This window comes from Perkinsus marinus, assembly GCF_000006405.1.
Source record: "Perkinsus marinus ATCC 50983 genomic scaffold scf_1104296937140, whole genome shotgun sequence".
Taxonomy (NCBI): Eukaryota; Perkinsozoa; order Perkinsida; family Perkinsidae; genus Perkinsus; species Perkinsus marinus.
Window position 1 is genome coordinate 206,421 of NW_003213889.1, and position 17,062 is coordinate 223,482.

General features: G+C 49.2%; 4 protein-coding genes across 4 annotated transcripts; all 4 read left to right on the plus strand.

Annotated features, from left to right (window-relative positions):
- Positions 1-566: 566 nt before the first annotated feature.
- Positions 567-6,434, plus strand: Pmar_PMAR023332 (IFP53, putative; the record flags this gene model as incomplete). The annotated part of the gene is made up of 23 exons (XM_002783167.1): positions 567-632; positions 684-767; positions 811-888; positions 933-1,064; positions 1,112-1,211; positions 1,256-1,479; positions 1,526-1,694; positions 1,743-1,837; positions 1,886-1,954; positions 2,264-2,376; positions 2,421-2,491; positions 2,546-2,696; positions 2,739-2,877; positions 2,924-3,033; positions 3,081-3,156; positions 3,205-3,311; positions 3,363-3,405; positions 3,639-3,746; positions 3,832-5,649; positions 5,826-5,894; positions 5,944-6,033; positions 6,137-6,275; positions 6,349-6,434. The coding sequence occupies 23 exons, from the start codon at positions 567-569 to the stop codon at positions 6,432-6,434; spliced, it is 4,137 nt and encodes a 1,378-aa protein (XP_002783213.1).
- Positions 6,435-8,087: 1,653 nt separating this feature from the next.
- Positions 8,088-9,720, plus strand: Pmar_PMAR023333 (protein arginine methyltransferase, putative; the record flags this gene model as incomplete). Its single annotated transcript, XM_002783168.1, has 10 exons — positions 8,088-8,107; positions 8,154-8,289; positions 8,341-8,408; positions 8,462-8,539; positions 8,781-8,889; positions 8,934-9,116; positions 9,167-9,307; positions 9,349-9,508; positions 9,560-9,658; positions 9,692-9,720. 10 exons carry the CDS (start codon positions 8,088-8,090, stop codon positions 9,718-9,720), a joined length of 1,023 nt encoding a protein of 340 aa, XP_002783214.1.
- Positions 9,721-10,953: 1,233 nt separating this feature from the next.
- On the plus strand, positions 10,954-12,205 carry Pmar_PMAR023334 (conserved hypothetical protein; the record flags this gene model as incomplete). The annotated part of the gene is made up of 7 exons (XM_002783169.1): positions 10,954-11,045; positions 11,168-11,294; positions 11,351-11,476; positions 11,583-11,701; positions 11,748-11,886; positions 11,930-12,059; positions 12,099-12,205. The coding sequence occupies 7 exons, from the start codon at positions 10,954-10,956 to the stop codon at positions 12,203-12,205; spliced, it is 840 nt and encodes a 279-aa protein (XP_002783215.1).
- A 1,131-nt stretch (positions 12,206-13,336) lies between these two features.
- On the plus strand, positions 13,337-16,582 carry Pmar_PMAR023335 (hypothetical protein; the record flags this gene model as incomplete). The annotated part of the gene is made up of 11 exons (XM_002783170.1): positions 13,337-13,528; positions 13,577-13,682; positions 13,732-13,893; positions 13,939-14,045; positions 14,115-14,232; positions 14,281-14,447; positions 14,497-14,580; positions 14,627-14,709; positions 14,756-14,878; positions 14,923-15,139; positions 15,189-16,582. 11 exons carry the CDS (start codon positions 13,337-13,339, stop codon positions 16,404-16,406), a joined length of 2,577 nt encoding a protein of 858 aa, XP_002783216.1. The 3' UTR covers positions 16,407-16,582.
- Positions 16,583-17,062: the final 480 nt, after the last annotated feature.

Sequence of the window (17,062 nt, forward strand, 5' to 3'; positions counted from 1 at the left end):
AAATCTGCCACATAGGAGAAAGCCGTATCGGCTTCGACTTGGTACTCACTAAAGGTGGTCGAAGCGTCCCCCTTCGTTAACTTCAGTGACCAACTTCACCTCCTCAACCACACATCGCATGCCCTCTTCGCGACAGCAAGAAGGATGACATCCCACGGCAGCCCTCAATTCGTCGAGGGTCGTGACCGAACAGCGGCTTCATGACACCCCCGCGTGCAGAAACACCCATAAGAAATCCCTTGTGATGAGCTGGATGTTAAAGAGCTTTCAAATGGTGAGTTTGTTGTTCACTAACTGTCACTTGCCGCGAAATTACGAGGGGTGGACCCTTTTTTTGGCAACCGGAAAATTCCGTGGCGAGTGACTACATTTCGTGGCGAGTGACTGTTACTGAGTGATGTAAGTTTTTTGGATAACCTCGATGGAATGAACATTGGCGAGTTGTAAGGGGGCCACGGAATATGCTAGACTAAATGCATCATGACCCTGCCCACATCTACAGTGATGCTGCCCTCCACCGCTTCCTCCTCCTCCGTGTTTTCCCCCCTTCACCTCTTTCCCCCCTAATGTCTGTAACTAGGTCTCCTGCTTTCGACGCTGCATTGCACGTTATTAAAGGAGCTGTTTGCACGGTAATGCAGAAGGGTTGGGGAAAGGGCAGAGAACACTCGATGCGGCCTCAGGTTTTACGCATTCCTACTGGTCGGACTACTGAAAGAGTTTCCCCACATCTAGGTGGTGGTAAGCTCACTCTGAACTCGATCAAGGTACTACTACGTCCTTGCGGTTAACTACTACTACCTTTTTCAGGAAGAACCCACGGAGGAGCAGAAGGAGTTGATAGCCACGAACGTTTATAACAAGGTGGAGGAAAATGCGCCTTTCAAGGTAGGCCATCTTGCAATGTAGTTTTCTCCAGTCACTTTCATCAGGTTTTCACTGGAGTTCCTCGTGACCTTGCTGAGAGGAAATACTTCGACACCATGTACGACAGCTTCAAAGTCCCCGAGTCAGTGAAGGAGCTTCGGTTGGTGTACTTGGAACAGTGGAACCTCAACTGCAATGTAATGCTAGAGGGAAGGGGTTGCAGTGTAAACCTACTCCTCGGTAGGTCCATCCTATCATCAAGTCGACTGGTCTCTTGGGCGAGGTGAATCTGACGCATTGGAAGTATTCTGCCAAGAAGGCCACCTTGGAGATTTCCTTCACTCGTGGGCACATCATCCGTTGCGATTCATCATTGACGTCTCCTCAGTGGAACCTAGTTGTGATGTTTTCGAGATGGCAGAGGAGGATGGTAATGTTGAGGATCTTCCTTCGCTTGATATTGCGGTGCCCTACGTCCCTGATGGTACTATCACTTACCATTTCAAGGGCGTAATAGTCGTTACTCTCGCAGAACAACTTGACCAAAATAGAGTTTTGGGAGTATCGAACTGTCAGAAGGTCACCCCTTGGGAGGTTGAGGGCAGCGATGAGGTATTAGCACTCAACTTTAGGTGGCCATGATAGGATTTTTCTGTAGGGGATCGACTACGATAAGCTTATCCGTGATTTTGGCTGCTCACCGATTGACCAGAAACTCATTGACAGGATGGAGAAGTTGACTGGGAAGAAGGCACATCGCTTCCTTAGAAGAGGGCTCTTCTTCTCCCACCGCGATTTGGGTATTTTACTCGACAAGTATGAGAGAGGTATTAATATAGTCGGTCATACTGTTTCTCTGCAGTGAGACTCTTTAGGTATCCCCTTCTACCTCTACACTGGTCGTGGCCCCTCTTCTGAGTCCCTTCATCTCGGACATTTGGTCCCTTTCCAATTCACCAAGTGGTTGCAGGTGAGCTCCAATTTAATATCGTGTGCCGTATTGGTCTGTACCCAACAGGATACCTTCGACGTCCCACTGGTTATCCAACTTACTGATGATGAGAAGTTCTTCTTTAAAGACTATCTGGTGAGTTCCGCGAGTTGATTTCTGCGAACCAAGCAATGCGAGTGGACAACACTCCTTGGCGGGACAATTTAAAAGCCTTAAACTGATCCTTCATGGGCTGTTATTATGCATCGATGCGAATCTAAACAAGCCGTGTTGTCGGCGGTGGACTTCAAACTCACAAACATCCAACAGTTATACATATAGAGATTTCCGAGAATGAAAGTTTAGGGAATGCTTCTGAAACATTGACGATCGATTCATATTATCATCATGTTGCAATTACTCGAAGTTGACTCTCGAACTATCAAGATATTCGCATAACTGTAGTCACTTGAAGAAGCTCATCGATTGGCCTATGAGAATGCCAAGGACATTATCGCTTGCGGCTTCGACATGGACAAGACCTTCATCTTCTCCGACTTGGACTATATGGGAACTATGTAATATCGAAAAACGCATAGTAGTGCTGTCATTCGATAAGTAGGTACCCGAATGTGTGTAAAATTCAAAAGCTAGTTACTTATAATCAAGCACGAGGGGCTTTCGGTTTTACGGGTAGGAGAAGACTAAGGCGTAGGAGTGGATAGTATGTGATGATGATTATGGCAGGTTCCGATAGTGTTGGTAAGTCTAGTTTCTGTGCTATCCAAGCTAGTCCTTCCTTCTCTACAACTTTCCCATCCATCTTTGGTGACCGTAAAGACATCATGTGCCTCATCCCCCAGGCCATTGACCAAGACCCCTACTTTCGGGTTACTAGGTAGGTTGGTGGTGCTAGTTAGTTGGTGAAGAGATCTGGTAGGGATGTGGCACCTCGAATGGGTATGCTTAAGCCGGCGCTTATTCACTCGAAGTTCTTCCCGGCCTTGCAAGGCCACAAGACGAAGATGAGTGGTAGCGTTGGAAATACTACCATTATGGTCACTGATAGCAAGAAGGAGGTACTATGGAGAGCTGGGGAGTGTGAGAGTACTATCACTAATGCAGATTAAAAATAAGATTATGAAGTATTGTTTCTCTGGTGGACAAGACTCAGCTGAGGAGCAGAGGAAGTATGGTGCCAATCTTGAGGTTGATGTGGCCTATGAGTATCTTCGGTGAGTTCTCCGGGCCTACTTTGAATCTTACAACAAGCAACCTAAAGATACGTTATGGAGGATGATGAGAAGTTCAAGCAAATAGGGGAGGATTATTCTTCCGGAAAGTTGCTCACGGGAGAGGTACTAAGAAGGCTCTGGTCAGCGGTTGGGGGATTGCTGCCGTATTAGGTGAAGAACATTTTGGTGGAGGAGCTGGTGAACTTGACTAAGGCTCACCAAGAGGCTCGGGCTAAGGTGACTGATGATGTAGTGAGGGAGTTCATGAACCCAAACCGGTAATAATAGTAGTAGTGAAGGGAGAGAGGATCGTCTTGGTGGTGCCTTAGGCCATCGCTAGCCAAATTCAAGTCAATTGGGAAGGATCGCAAGGTCAGCCATAGTCACTGAGTTTCTGCCGATATCACTGCGCGACAGAGGTATTATGCAGCGTTCTGGATACGCCTCTTGTGGACGTTCACATTCATTGTAAATGTGTTGAGTTGTAGTAGTATTATGTAGGTGAGTATTCGAAGCTAGTTTTTCTGTATGGTATGAGGGGTGTATCGCCATTAAGATTGTCCAGTCTGATTATACTGTTATCGCTGAGCTGCTGTTGGTTACAGCTGTCTCATGCGGCTGAGGAAGGTGGCAAGCAGAAGTTGTATGCCCGTCCAGCAGGAGGCACTGTAGATCAGCGTACTGATGAAATACCCACTTATAGTGCTGAACCGGTAATAGGGGGGGGGGGTGTTAAATCGCATACCGATATTCGCTCTGCTCGTGTCGCGGAATTGTGATTGTCTTCTCTCTTTGCAGGTCTTGTCTAAGTACTCAGACATGCGTTCGAATACGAAAATTCCCACGTCAACGGTGAAGGAAGAGACCGTTGAGAAAGGGTATACTGACGGCCATCCTCCTACACCTATGACTGTCACTGCCACGCCCGTCTCGGCGACCTCTGGTATTCCGGGGGCTATTCCTGTAGCTAGGTCGACTAAGGAGGGTTCGGCTAGGGCTACAGCGGCACGAGATGGTGCTGATCATTTGGTGAGTCCGTCGAACCATACGACTACTATCATTGACGAGGTCGCAACGAGTCGTGAGTCTCCTCAAGTGTTGGGGACGAATAGCGGAGCGAGTGGTATCCCTAAGGCAGTATCGACGGCTAAGGGAGAGGGTAATGATGAGGCTGTGTGGGAAGAAGAGGATCGCGTGAGACGGGAAAACGCTGAGAAATTACTTAAGGACGCGCAGGAGCGGTTGAAGAAGGAGAGCGAAGAGAAGGAAGAAGAGGAGGCTAGAATGCGAGAGGAGGAAGAGGACCGGCGCGCGAAGGAAGCATACGATCGAAAGAAGGAGGAGGCTGAACGTAAAGCGCGAGTGGAGGCCGAGTCGAGAAAGGAGGTAGAACGGAAGGAGCGGGAGGAGAAGGAACGGAAGGAGAAGGAGAAGGAGGAAGCTGAGTTGAAAGAGAGAGAAGAGGCGGAGCGGGAGGCGAGGGAGGAGGCTGATCGTAAGAAGAAAGAGGCGGAGCGGAAGGAGAGCGAAGAGGCTGATCGTAAGGAGGCCGAGCGGAAGGAGAGGGAGGAGACTGCACGGAAGGAGGCCGAGCGGAAGGAAAAGGAGGAGGTTGAACGGAAGGCGAGGGAGGAGACCGATCATAAGAAGAGAGAGGCGGAGCGGAAGGAAAGGGAGGAGGCCGAAAGGAGAGAGAAGGAAGAGGCCGAACGGAAGGAGAAGGAGGAGGCCGATCGTAAGAAGAAAGAGGCTGAGCGGAGAGAGAAGGAGGAGGCTGACCGTAAGGAGGCCGAGCGGAAGGAGAAGGAGGAAGCCGATCGTAAGAAGAGAGAGGCGGAGGAGACTGAACGGAAGGAGAGGGAGGAGGCTGACCGTAAGAGGCAAGAGGCCGAGCGGAAGGTGAAGGAGGAGGAAGCTAAGCTGAAGGAAGAGGCTGAGCGAGAAAAGGAGATCGAACGGGAAGGGGGAGAAGTTGTGCGGAATGGGACAGACCTGTATGAGGTGGAGCATGCTAATCCGAGGAAGGAAGCAGAAGAGGGAATAGAGGGAGGATCTCTAGGGGTGAAGGAGGGAGAGGAGGAGGAACATGATGTTACTGAGTCGCCTGTTGTAAATTCTACGAAAGCAGATAGTGAGAGGGGCCGTGTCCAAGACCAGCAGGAACGCGTTGACGAGGATCAGTCGAAGGAAGCAGAAGGAGGAGGTAGAGTTGATATTCCAGCTGAGGTTACCGACCTCAACCAGGAAGTTGGAGGAATGTCGGTCGGTGATAGGGTGAAGGATACAGCTACGAGAGCTGCCATGGTGACTAGGGAGTTATGGATGCTCTATGGCGAGCCTGCTAAGGTGGAGGTTCTGCATGCTACGGGCATCGACTCTCCCCTATTGGAAGTCTATGTGGCTTCTAGTCTACTCTTCCTCTCTATCGTATGGGCACTATTGAAGAGGAGGTCCTTGTCATTGCCTAAGGCTGATGACGGTGTCATTTGGAGGTTCAGAGCTTCTCGTCTTGAGAGGCCTGTATGTTCGACTGCTGCGGGCGCGCCAGCTGCTGCTGCTGTGAACACGTCGAGCGGAGGGATAAATGAGGAGCAGTTTATGCAACTCCTACAGCAGGTATTAATTTTGGAGTGATGATGGTGTTGCATATGCACGTGCTCAACAATACGAAAATTCTGAGAAAAATTCGGAAAATTCTCATTGGTTTCTGTAGATTAGTGAGGAAACTCCTGAGCTCACTTGAGGAGAGGGAGGATATTTTCCAACACTACAGTGATTTACTTGTTGGCCAGGTTCAGTACTTGGCACAGATGGCAAATTACACAACACAGAGTCTCCAAACCTTTATGGAAGAATCTCAGGTAGTAGTGGTGACAGTATTTGTGGTGTCACCAGTCGTCTTGGTCATAGGCCAAGTTCAACAGCTTGATATGCGATATAGCGGTGTTGAAGCAAGATCTGGATGAGGTGGACTGTGAGCTTTTATCATCGAGCCAACAGGTAGCCAGAAGTAGCGGTTCCACGGGAACTAGAGGCGATTAGTTGTTATACGCATCGGGACGGGCGCGTAGTCAACAGCGGAGTTATGTGGTGTTGGGTTCAGGTTATCGAGCATCTCACATGCCGTTCCCTCTCGAATCTGACCCAAGAGGAGCGATCGTCCCTCAATGAGGTCAGCGATCTTAAGAAGATTACATCGCCTAAGGAGGACGGTGATGATCAAAGTGTGGAGGAAAAGGAAAGTAAAACAAACATGGTCAAAATCGAATACATAACAATAGTAGAATTGCGCGTGTGTGCATTCGGTTTATGTAGTTAGTATTGGCCCTGATAGTGTTGATGGTATACTACCCGTGGAATTGAGAGAGAGGGAGAATCACTATCATTGCGTCGAGGACTAATCAGGCTCAGAATATGCCATCGATTTCGGAGATATGCGTATTGCTAGACGGAGGCGCGGTGGTGATTTCGGAAGGAATATTTTGTTCTTGGAACGAACAGAATAATGCGGGGAGTCATATTTATATCGTTTGCCTCTCTACTAGTGATTATACATCACTACGGATAGAACTGTGTTGTGATCAGATGAATCCCCACAGTATGCAAATGGTAGTGTGCCAAGCCTTCCGGTGGGAGCTACTGCTGACAGAAGACCGCACACTCTAGCTGACACCTCCATCTCGTCATCAGTGGGGGGCGTTCACCCGCCCATCGCTTCTGGTGGTCCGGTGTCACCAGTCGCGGAGACGATGAAATCCAGCATCGCCTCTCCTGGCGTCCATGCGGCCTTCACAGGGCCCAACTACTCACCTGATGCTACTCCAAGTCCGCCTCCTGCACCTCATCATGAACAACAACCAAAGACAGAATGGGACGCAAGTCCTAGTGTACAGATTCCGGGAGGTAATCCGAAAGGAAGATCACTGGTCTCCATATACGTCCACATGGCTCAGGTCCACTGTCTGTCAGCGCACCTTCGAACGGCGTGCAGCCCCCTACTGCTGGGCCGGCCGCTTCTGTCGCGGCCCCGAGCCCCCAGAACACATCGAGCCCTGCAGTTTCATCATCCAGCGCTCCGCCGCAGCCGGTGCAAGCGGCGGCTCCTGTTGCGGGATATGATGATCGCAAGCCGGATACCACAACGCAGTCTGCTGAGGCGTCACCATTGGCGTCACCGCCGAGCAATGGGGTTCCCGCGGCTTTCGCTCAACCGGCCCGGTTCCGCCCAGCACCAAAGAGAATGCCTCAGGCACGGAGACAACGACCTCATCCAGTTCAGGGAGCAACAGGTAGGGAAGCCGAAATGATCTAAGACCTAATCTGGGGCGTCGCTTGGGTTATTGTTCTGTTGGTGTTGCACTTCCCTTTGAACAGATCCTTTCGCGTCATTGATGCAAGTGACGGGTACAGCTGGAGGCCCTGCCAGGGGACAGAACAAGGCGTATAGTGGTCCACCGCCTCCGCAGTAGAGGCCGGTGTTATACCGTCTGATGGCGCTGGGGGTGTATGTTGAATGGAGGCGTTAATGAAGGTCTCTGCTGGCCGTACTGAGTTACGTGTGGCCAGCTGTGCTGGTTGTCGTATCGTCTTCAGTGATATAGCCGATGACAACATTCCTGTTTTACCCTTTTGAAAAACGTGGGGGCTTGTGTCGTCAGTTACGGGAGGGTTGGATCTCCGAGCGTCGGTTCTTGTATGGACTCCTCATCCTCGAATTCTCAGCTAACACCAGACCGATCGCCCATCGATGTCGATCGCAGTTCTAGGAGCACGCCTTTTGGGAGGCTCCATGGTCTCAAGCGGTCATGTAGTGGCAACCGTGATAAGCGGCATATGACAAGCCCGAGGCGTAACGAGGATAGATACGGAAGGTCTCCTGGCATCAGTAATATACTATGTATTCACATCGGCACTGAGTGGTGATTTCAGCCAACTCGGTAGAGTCACATGTGGATGGGGATTCGTCCAATTCCCTTGGTACTACAATTGCAGCAGCGACTCCATCGTTGAAGGTTTGGGCTCGGGACTGGAGTCATGCTGGTGACCACGGACGGATGCGTGATCCGTTGTCTAGGTGGTAGAGGCGGTAGACAGTCGTTGTGGTGAAATGGTGATGGCAGATTGCAGAATCATGACTACTACTATAACTCCTATGGAAAGCTGGAGATACACCAAGAGATGCTGGGCGACCAGGTCCGCACCGATGCCTATCGTAGGGCTATACTCGATAACGCCCATCTGTTCCAAGGCAAGACGGTAGTACAGGACGAAGGCTCTGGCTTATGGGCTTGATGGTGTCATGGCTAGGTATTAGACGTCGGTAGTGGTACTGGCATCCTGAGCATGTTCGCTGCACAAGCTGGAGCTGAGCACGTGTATGATGATGATGACGGGCACTGCTAGTAGGGGTGTATGGGAGTTCATTCAGATACGGTGTGGAATTCTCGGAGATTGTCGAAGTGGCTAGGGCTGTCGCAGCTGCTAATGGATTCGGTGATAGGATAACGTAACTCTTTGCAGCTTATCTCGATGACTCATGAGAACTCTATGTGTCAGTGTTGGAATATATGGTCGCTTTCCTCGGCTGAGCTTAGGAATTCCCTCACTTACTATAGAGGTCCTTATGCGAATTTGGGTAGAAGTGTACAGAAATCAATAAGAAATTCCTCAAATTTCTCAAGAATTTTCATATTGTCGTCACCGACACATGTAGTTGACCGTGTGCATTATCTTCCATACTGCTGTAGGTATATAGAGGGCGAAGTCGAGGAGGTTGAGTTGCCCGTTGATAAGGTTGATATCATAGTATCGGAGTGGATGGGTTATTGCCTGTTGTATGAGGCTATGCTTGATTCGGTATAACTGTCAGTGCTACTACTGCTAACATACTGGCGGCTCAGGTCCTTTATGCTCGCGACAAGTGGCTTACGTCAGAAGGGTTCATGCTTCCCGACCGAGCTTGTCTCTATGTAGCGGGTATCAGTGCGTGGGAGGATGTCGACCTTCGCAAGCACTCCTGGGATAATATGGGTGGGATCCGGATGAGCTGTGTGAGAGAGGAGCTTTCCACGGAACCGGTGGTTGTGAGTTCATCGATTATCCACCACTGAATACCACTCCTTTTCCAATTCAGACCGACCTTGCGGTGGATAAGGTCTGTACCTCTACTGCCTGTGCGTTGGAGTTGGATCTCTTCTCCTGTACATCGGCCGACTTAGCGTTCGTCGCTCAGATCCGACTACCTTCTATACGACGAGACATAGTCACAGGGCTCGTAATGAACCCCCTGTTGATCCCTGTGTATGCATGGTGCAGGTTCTATGGTTTGACGTTTCTTTTACCTTCGGCTATGACCCTAGTGCTATGGCGTATAGTATGTCCACAGGACCAGACAGTACCTCGACTCACTGGCGGCAGACAGTCCTCTACTTTGATGACTTCTGTCCACTAGCACATGGGGAGTACGGGTCAAAAGGTACATAGCTATTGGCTTGTCTCTCCTCACTCTTCAACGGCTACTTCTTAGATGTGCTACTGTGTACGTTGGGAATGCGCAAGTCGCCGCGGAACCCTCGAGACCTTGATATCAAAGTTGTTTATGGCTCTGTCGCCTCAGCTGGAGAGGGTAGGCTTGGTGCGACGGCAAGCTGTGCTTCAGAATACACCAAGATGTACAGGATGCGTTGATAAACGACAGCAGCAGCTCTCGATAGCTCAGCCACACTACGTTTCTATTGTGCTTGTGGTTGTCGAGGAGGTTTGTGTTGATATTCTGCCTTTGTGGCATGCATGGTATCCTTTTATTTATTAACGGAAAGTAGGAGCCGGGGGTTCACTGGGCTTAGCGGAATCTTCCACACACTCTGGCACTGCCCATCCAGAAGATCTGAGTATTCTCCCGCGGGTTGAGCGTCATGAAGGAATGCTAGGGTGGGTGCGTCGTGTGGCTGGCTATTTGAGGGAGTGGTGTGGTATTGGAAGTTAATCTAGTTGTTGCCAGGATTTGCCTGGGAATTTACTTCTATGAACGAGATGAGATGGCTTTAGACTCAACTCATGGGATGAAAAAGCGGGACCTTCTGCGACTATCCTGTAGCTCCTATTGGGCGGCCTTGCTACCGACGATCCTAGACTCAACGTTACGATGAGACGTGTCTAACTCCTATCCTGCACCAATTCTCTTGCTGTGGATTACACCTGTTCCCAATCGAGATGCGCTAGAGGCGGTTCTTGCTATATCAACAGCAGACTGCTTGGGCTGCTCACGCAGCAGCTCAAACAGGTTTATATAGGCTCTTGCTTATTGATTAAGGTTGGAATCTCAAGGGAAATGAGCATTTACACTTCGCGCTCGCCCCGAAATTCGTGCTCTAGATCTGACTGAATTCTCTTATCTACTCGTGCTTCGTACTGTTATCAGCAGTGTTGGAATACATATTCAGTCTTCTCAGCTGAGCTCGGGAGCTTATCACTATATTATACAAAAAATATACGCGACTTAGAGTAGACGCGTACAAGAGCCAACAAAAATCCTTATTGTCTTCAATGCGTAGTTGATCAAGTGCGTACTTTTCCTCACTGGCTGATAGCCAGTGGTGATGGGCTATTCCTCTAAGAGGAATCCTTCCCACTGTATGGGAATGTTCACATCGCCTAGCAGCTGAGCCGTGCGCTCTGACCTACGTGCGGGGCCGGTGCGGCCGCATGAGTTGGGAGCGGTCCATCGTCCCTCTATAGGAGGATACTGCGGCAGGGAGGGGCATACAAGATAGACTAGTCCGTGCACTGAGGACGATTAAGTTCTTATAGGGAGCTTGATGAAGTTTATGACCATGCAGACCGAATTTCCTCAGATCTCATATGTTGTGTTGTCGGATCTGTCGGGGCTATGAGTCTCCTTTTGCTCTTCTACCCTACCCCATGCAGCAAGTGAACTCGACTCCCGGCGCTGCGGCTACTCTCATACTGGAAGATCAGCTCAAACGGATCATTACTCATGATGCTCGGATGATGTAATAATAATAATAATAATAGTAGTAGTAGTAGTAGTAGTAGTAGTAGTAGTAGTAGCAGTAGTAGTAGTAGTAGTAGTGCAACTGGTAGTAGTGACGACATGTTTGTTGTTGTTGGACAGACATAAGCAGAAAATGGCCGGGCTTATTCCCCGAGGATCCGATTCGCCTTTCGGAAACTTCCCACCAGATTACAAGCCTAAGAAAAACCTCATGAACACTGTTGGACTAGCGAGGACGAGACCGCAGGTGAGTAGAAGGAGAGCTGCATGAAAGTCGGCGGCGGCGCATGACGTTAAACTCAGGCAGTGGACAAGAGTGCTGGGAGGTCTCGTTGCATACCACCACCCAAGGCAGGGGCGTATAGCCGGAAGCCAATCAAACCTACGGAGTTCAGGAAGTTCTATGATCGAGGAGATCTACCTATACAGGTGCTCGCGGAATCGACTAGAGTGCCCCTTAGGAGAATGCAATAGGGATGTAGAGGGTCACTGTGTTGGAATTGATGATGATTTGGTAGAGGAGCGGTATGTTCAGATATCACACGCTGGGACGTGGAATAAGATAGCATGGAAGGTTGATATCGACAAGTTGGATTATCACCACTACCTACCTATATTCTTTGACGGTATTCGTGAGAAGGAGGAGCCGTATCGGTGAGTCGTGCATACTGTGTGTTAGCAGTTATAAGGCAACACATAGATTCCTAGCAGTGGAAGGTGTATATGACTTGCTCGAGAGAGGTGGTGGTAAGATACTACCAGTCATACCACAGCTCATCATACCGATCAAGACCGCCCTCAATTCACGAGATCCCGAGGTCATCGCCACGACTCTGAAGGTGCTCCGTATCAGCTGCACAGTTATCAGCCTTGGTGGTGTAGATGCTCCAGACGTTAGTCTTATCGGCTGAGATGATAGGGGAGGCGTTGGTACCTTATTATAGGCAGATCTTGCCCATCTTTTACATTTTTAAGAACTCCAATATTTATTCGAAAGATAAGATGGAATACGGTAGGCTCGTATGATCGCTCTCAAGAACTTGTGCATCAGGTCAGAGGAAGCGTTTAGTGTTGGGAGATCTAGTAGAGGAGACTCTGGAGATCTTCGAGGTCCACGGTGGGGAGGATGCCTTTATTAATATCAAGTACCACTACTAAGCTGTGTGGTTCGTGTGATGATATCGAGTAGTAGATACATGATACCAACCTATGAATCAGTGTGCGAGGTGGATAAGTAGGGAATAATGCGTGATGATGATGATGATGGCTATCATGACTATAGTGATGCTCTCTTCAGTGGTGTATAACGTCATGTTGCGATATTGATCTTCATGTCCACATGTTGTTGAGTCAATTATGAAAGAATGTCATAGTGTGGTAACATAAGAATAGTCACATCACTTCAATGGTGACACGGCTTGCACTGGGGATATCAGACACGAGTAGCTGTATAGACAATCGCGAACAACCTTCTGGAGAGATGTGGTTACCAAACGTCTGCAACACAGACAGGATATCATCTGCTGAACTAAGGCCCAACAGCGACTTATACGCGAAGTCGCTATTCCCAGCATGAGACTCTGGCTGTGGCTGCCCCTTTAAGACTTTCACCGCTCTATCTTCACCGTCATCAAAGTATGCTTATCTCGACGCCCTCCGATCTTGCTCCTCCAGCACTTACCAAGAATAAGTCCTCGAGCCGACTCCCTTTGTATAACGGATATGCTCTTCGCCATGTTACATATGTTCTGTTTCCACGACTATTCAAAACAGTTTAAACTTATGGAATCATGTATCTGGGCACTTCTCTGGAGTAGAGGCCAGTTACACTGTTGAAGCAGTGGGCACCGGGTTGTTGCATCGCTCCGCTGCGTTTTTTGTTTTTTTTCGCTGAAGGTTCGCGTAGTCACAAAGGCTTCAGTCGTAACACCTGCTTAATGACGGTTGGTTCGCACTAGTTGTGTAGCAAATGGGATTGTGAATAGAGTTATTAATGTTATGCATCGCGGTAAGACAGATCGCAACTGAGGTTGGCTTCTGTTTCCGACGGCGGGTGTAGCCCCTCGGTGAGAGCTACAGTAGTAGTGGTTCGGCCCGTTGAGGTAGTAGTAATACTGCGGCTTATTTCACTCGGTAGTGATTATGGTGAAGACGTTGTGATACTATAAGGGAAGCCGGTCCTTATTATTGAGTATAGTAGTAGTTGCTGTTGGCCTTGCCCATTTCCAATACAGTCAACTACTTCTACTCCTCATCTACTACTACTACCAACACTAGAGCATTATCAATATGGCTGAGGCTGTTAGCGACGGTGGAGTTGAATGGTTCAGCTACAATCGAGAAGTGTACAACTTCAATCGGACCATGCGGCAGAAGAATCTCTATCAGCACCAGAAGCAGCGAGTTATGGCAGTGGTGCTGTACCGAGAAGATCTTAGAGACCTCTTCGGCCTCACAATAGGCAAAATGGACTGCTATATGGTAATGACTATCCCACCCGATTCCCTCTGTTACCACAGTCACTGTCAGCTTGTGAGTACTTTGCTGGTTGGCTTCTGTACGGAGATGTTCTACAAAGGAAGAACGCCTCTTCTGGCTCCAAACTGGCTCTTCTGGCCCTGGTCAATCACGTTAGGTAAGTAGTCCTTTGGCAGGCTCTTACTCTGCGAATCGCTTATTATCAGGTGCTGCATTTTTCTACTTCTTCCTTTCTATCTGGCTGGCTCTGCACGCCTCCATTTCGGCCCAGACCTATTCAGTGAGGTCACTAACCCAATGGTTGCGGTTGCCCGTGGCCAGCTCCATGGAGATCTCTGAGGGCTCCGCCAGACTGGAAGACTTCGAAGGTTAGTACGACTTCAGTCAATCGCCTCGCATACGGTACAGTTCAGGTTCTGGTGTTGGCGGTTGGTTTCGTGTCCCTGTAGTAACGGAGTATGCCAGAGAGAGCAACCTTAAAATTCCCGGTCTCGAGCATAAGGAAGCGAAGGGGAAGAATGTACTAGGGCTGTCCTCTCAACATACTTTCGAACTATCAATGAGTCCAACCTCAATATGGTCGCTGTAGGAGATAAGGGATCTGACTACCGAATGGGATACGTTCAAGCAGCACTTTGCGTTATTCAACCAGCTGCATAGGAAATGGCAGGGTCATGAGGCTTATGCTAGGGTGTGTATGTGTATGGGTAGTAGTGATAGCAGCAGTGAGGGGCTGCCTTTTACTATACCAATAGGTACTCTACAATTCCTGTATGCTCTGGCGTACTTCGCGCTGTTGTACTGGGGCTACTTCTGGGAGAATCCACTTGCAGCTTACGTTATAGTAACGTTATGTTCGGTGGCCGCTCTACTCAATGCTAAGATGAACCTCACCGTCAACTTCACAGAATTCTGCATTATGGTGGGACCAATATCATACCGTAAATCGCAAACTTTCTTTCTCTTCTTAGGCGTTCCTCACAGCCGTACCACCTTTCCTCTATTGTGCCGCAGTCCTTTGTGAGTACGAGTGGGGTAACAGCTTCAACGTCGAGGTAGTATCCCAGCTCATGGCATCCATTATACTCTCTCCTTGTCCAGTTACCTCAAGTCAACGAACGACCGGCCCTCATCTTTGCTCTGTCGGCGCATATCATGGGCCTCCTCTACGAGATGTTCTTTGTGTAAGACACTTTTTTCAACACGCTAGTCTTCAAATGGTGTCGGCAGGTACTTGACAGTGGCTGACAAGAATGGTCTTCCTGTGAAGTTCTCTACGGTATGGTGTATAGATGTACTAGGCTTCGGACTGGAGACTATAAAGGAAGTCCATGAGCCAGTTGCTGAACCAAAGTAGTACTTAACCTAACCAGCAACGGTAGAATACTCCAACGTAGGATTATCAATTCCTCGGGGTTGCCTGGTTTCACCGAGGAGGGGCCCATCAATGACTGGGGAGTTCATAAGCCTACTGGGCAACAGGACGGAGCTAAGACTGGGGAATATCATCCTGACATTTCGAAGGACCTCAAATACGCCTGTAAGAAGGCTGAGAAGGACATGCAGAAAATGTTCAGGCATTGGGCTAAGGAAGAGCACCTTTTATCGGACTCGGTAGGTCTGGGCTGGCCAAGTGATTGCAATTCTAGCCCCTGTTTTTCAGGAGAAGAAAGAGCTGACTAAGCTGAAGGGCAGATTCGAGAAGGATAGGAAGAGGTTGGCGCAGTTGTTGGACGAGGAACGAGGGAAGGGCGATGCTACGCCGGGCACTCCATTCAACCCCACTGAGGGGTGGATCAGGCTGGGCTATAAGACTGAGGCTGGGGAGAACCTCCCGTATTATCTCAATGTGGAAACCGGCGAGATCAAGTGGGATTCCCCCACTAGAGATGCGGGTATTTATGACTACAAGGAAACTACCAAGTCCGTCGAATCGCAGTTGAGGCAGTTCGAATTGAAGTCTAAGGCCTTGCTGGACCAGGAGAGGGCGGCTATTCAGGCTGCGACCGATGCGAGTCACCGGGAGAAGGTGAGGGTACCCTACATGTTGTTCCGGTTCGGTAGTGTCGTGATAATGGCCGCTTGGCTGTTTGCAATAGCCGAGACCAGCGCTGAGGTGTCCTTGAAGTATGACCCGTCGTTCAACGAGAGGAATGTTCATGAGCGTAGACTGAAGATGGTCACCAATGGTGAAGCTAGTGGCCCTTTTGAGATCACTTATGCTGGCAAGGAGGCGTTGAGGTTCCCTGAGCATTTCGTATGGTACACTCCCCGTAAGATGGGATGCAGTAGTAATAATGGTAAAGCTGTGCTGGCGGACTTTCATTCACTCCGTGAAGTATCTGGTCCTGTTGTATCGTCATCATCATTGAAGTGCGCTGTGGCCAGTGAATACGTCAAAGACAAGGAGATCAAGGACGTCACTGTTAGAGGGGATGAGGTATTCGTCCTTCTTGACGATAATCAGCTGTACTCCTGTGCGACTGGTGACTCTGTGCTTCAAGGCTTGCCAGTGGAGGTAGCGTCCATCGCAGCCATCACTGCTAGGGGTGATGGAGACTTCGCTCTGGTGTCATCCATCGATGGTAAGCTCTACGTGGGCTCTCCTTCTACTGGTAAATGGAGGTCGGTAACACGGCCTATCAGCGGCGACTACAAGGCCTGCACGTCCATACAGGAGACCTCTGCTGGTGATATTGTACTCCTTCTGCCTGAGGAACGGATATTGCACGTATTCAATTCTCGAGGACTGTTCGTGGGAGCCCAGCCCATCCCGCTTGGTTACATTTCCGGCTGTGGCGATCAGCTATTGGCCCAGTCCGAGACGACAGCACGTTTATCCATCGTTAAAGGCCTTCGGATTACCCCGTCGTCACTTTAGCCAGCGGCTTTTCGTACTCGTGTTGTGTCGGTGCTGATGATGATATCATTGCTGTTCATATACAATCATCTGCATTATTGCAACATACGTCTTCCTTTACTAGGAACTCTATAGTTTCGGGGTACTGCCAGAACTTTGGTACATCATTGATATTGATACTACGTGCGAGATTCACAGACTCCTTGAGACTTGAGTTTGTTAGTATTGAGATGGTCCTGAGCAGCTTACCCGATTCATTGTCGTAGTGCAGAAAGTTAGATGATGATCAAAAACTGAGCTACGTTGGTTATGCTCGAGACGGGTATTATTCCTGAATGGATTAATTAACCGGACCGGAGTGACAGGAATTTGCTGCACGAGAGAAATACCTCGGGAAAACTTTCTAGCTCTGCTTTGGACGCAAGTCTGATTACAAGCTTGAGCTGGCTAGGATTTGCAGCGAGCGCTAATGTTTATTCCGTTGTTGGATGTTCACATCTTTTCGCCTCCCTGATTCACGGTCACTATCGTGTAATCTGCTCTTCCTCGACACGATATCAAATAAAGTCTATGTTACTCCCAGCATCATTCTTTATTATGCAGGGTCAGACGCTTCGCCCATCTTCCATAATGACGAGATTCGGCAGTGATTCTCATTGATCCTCAACTCCCTCATA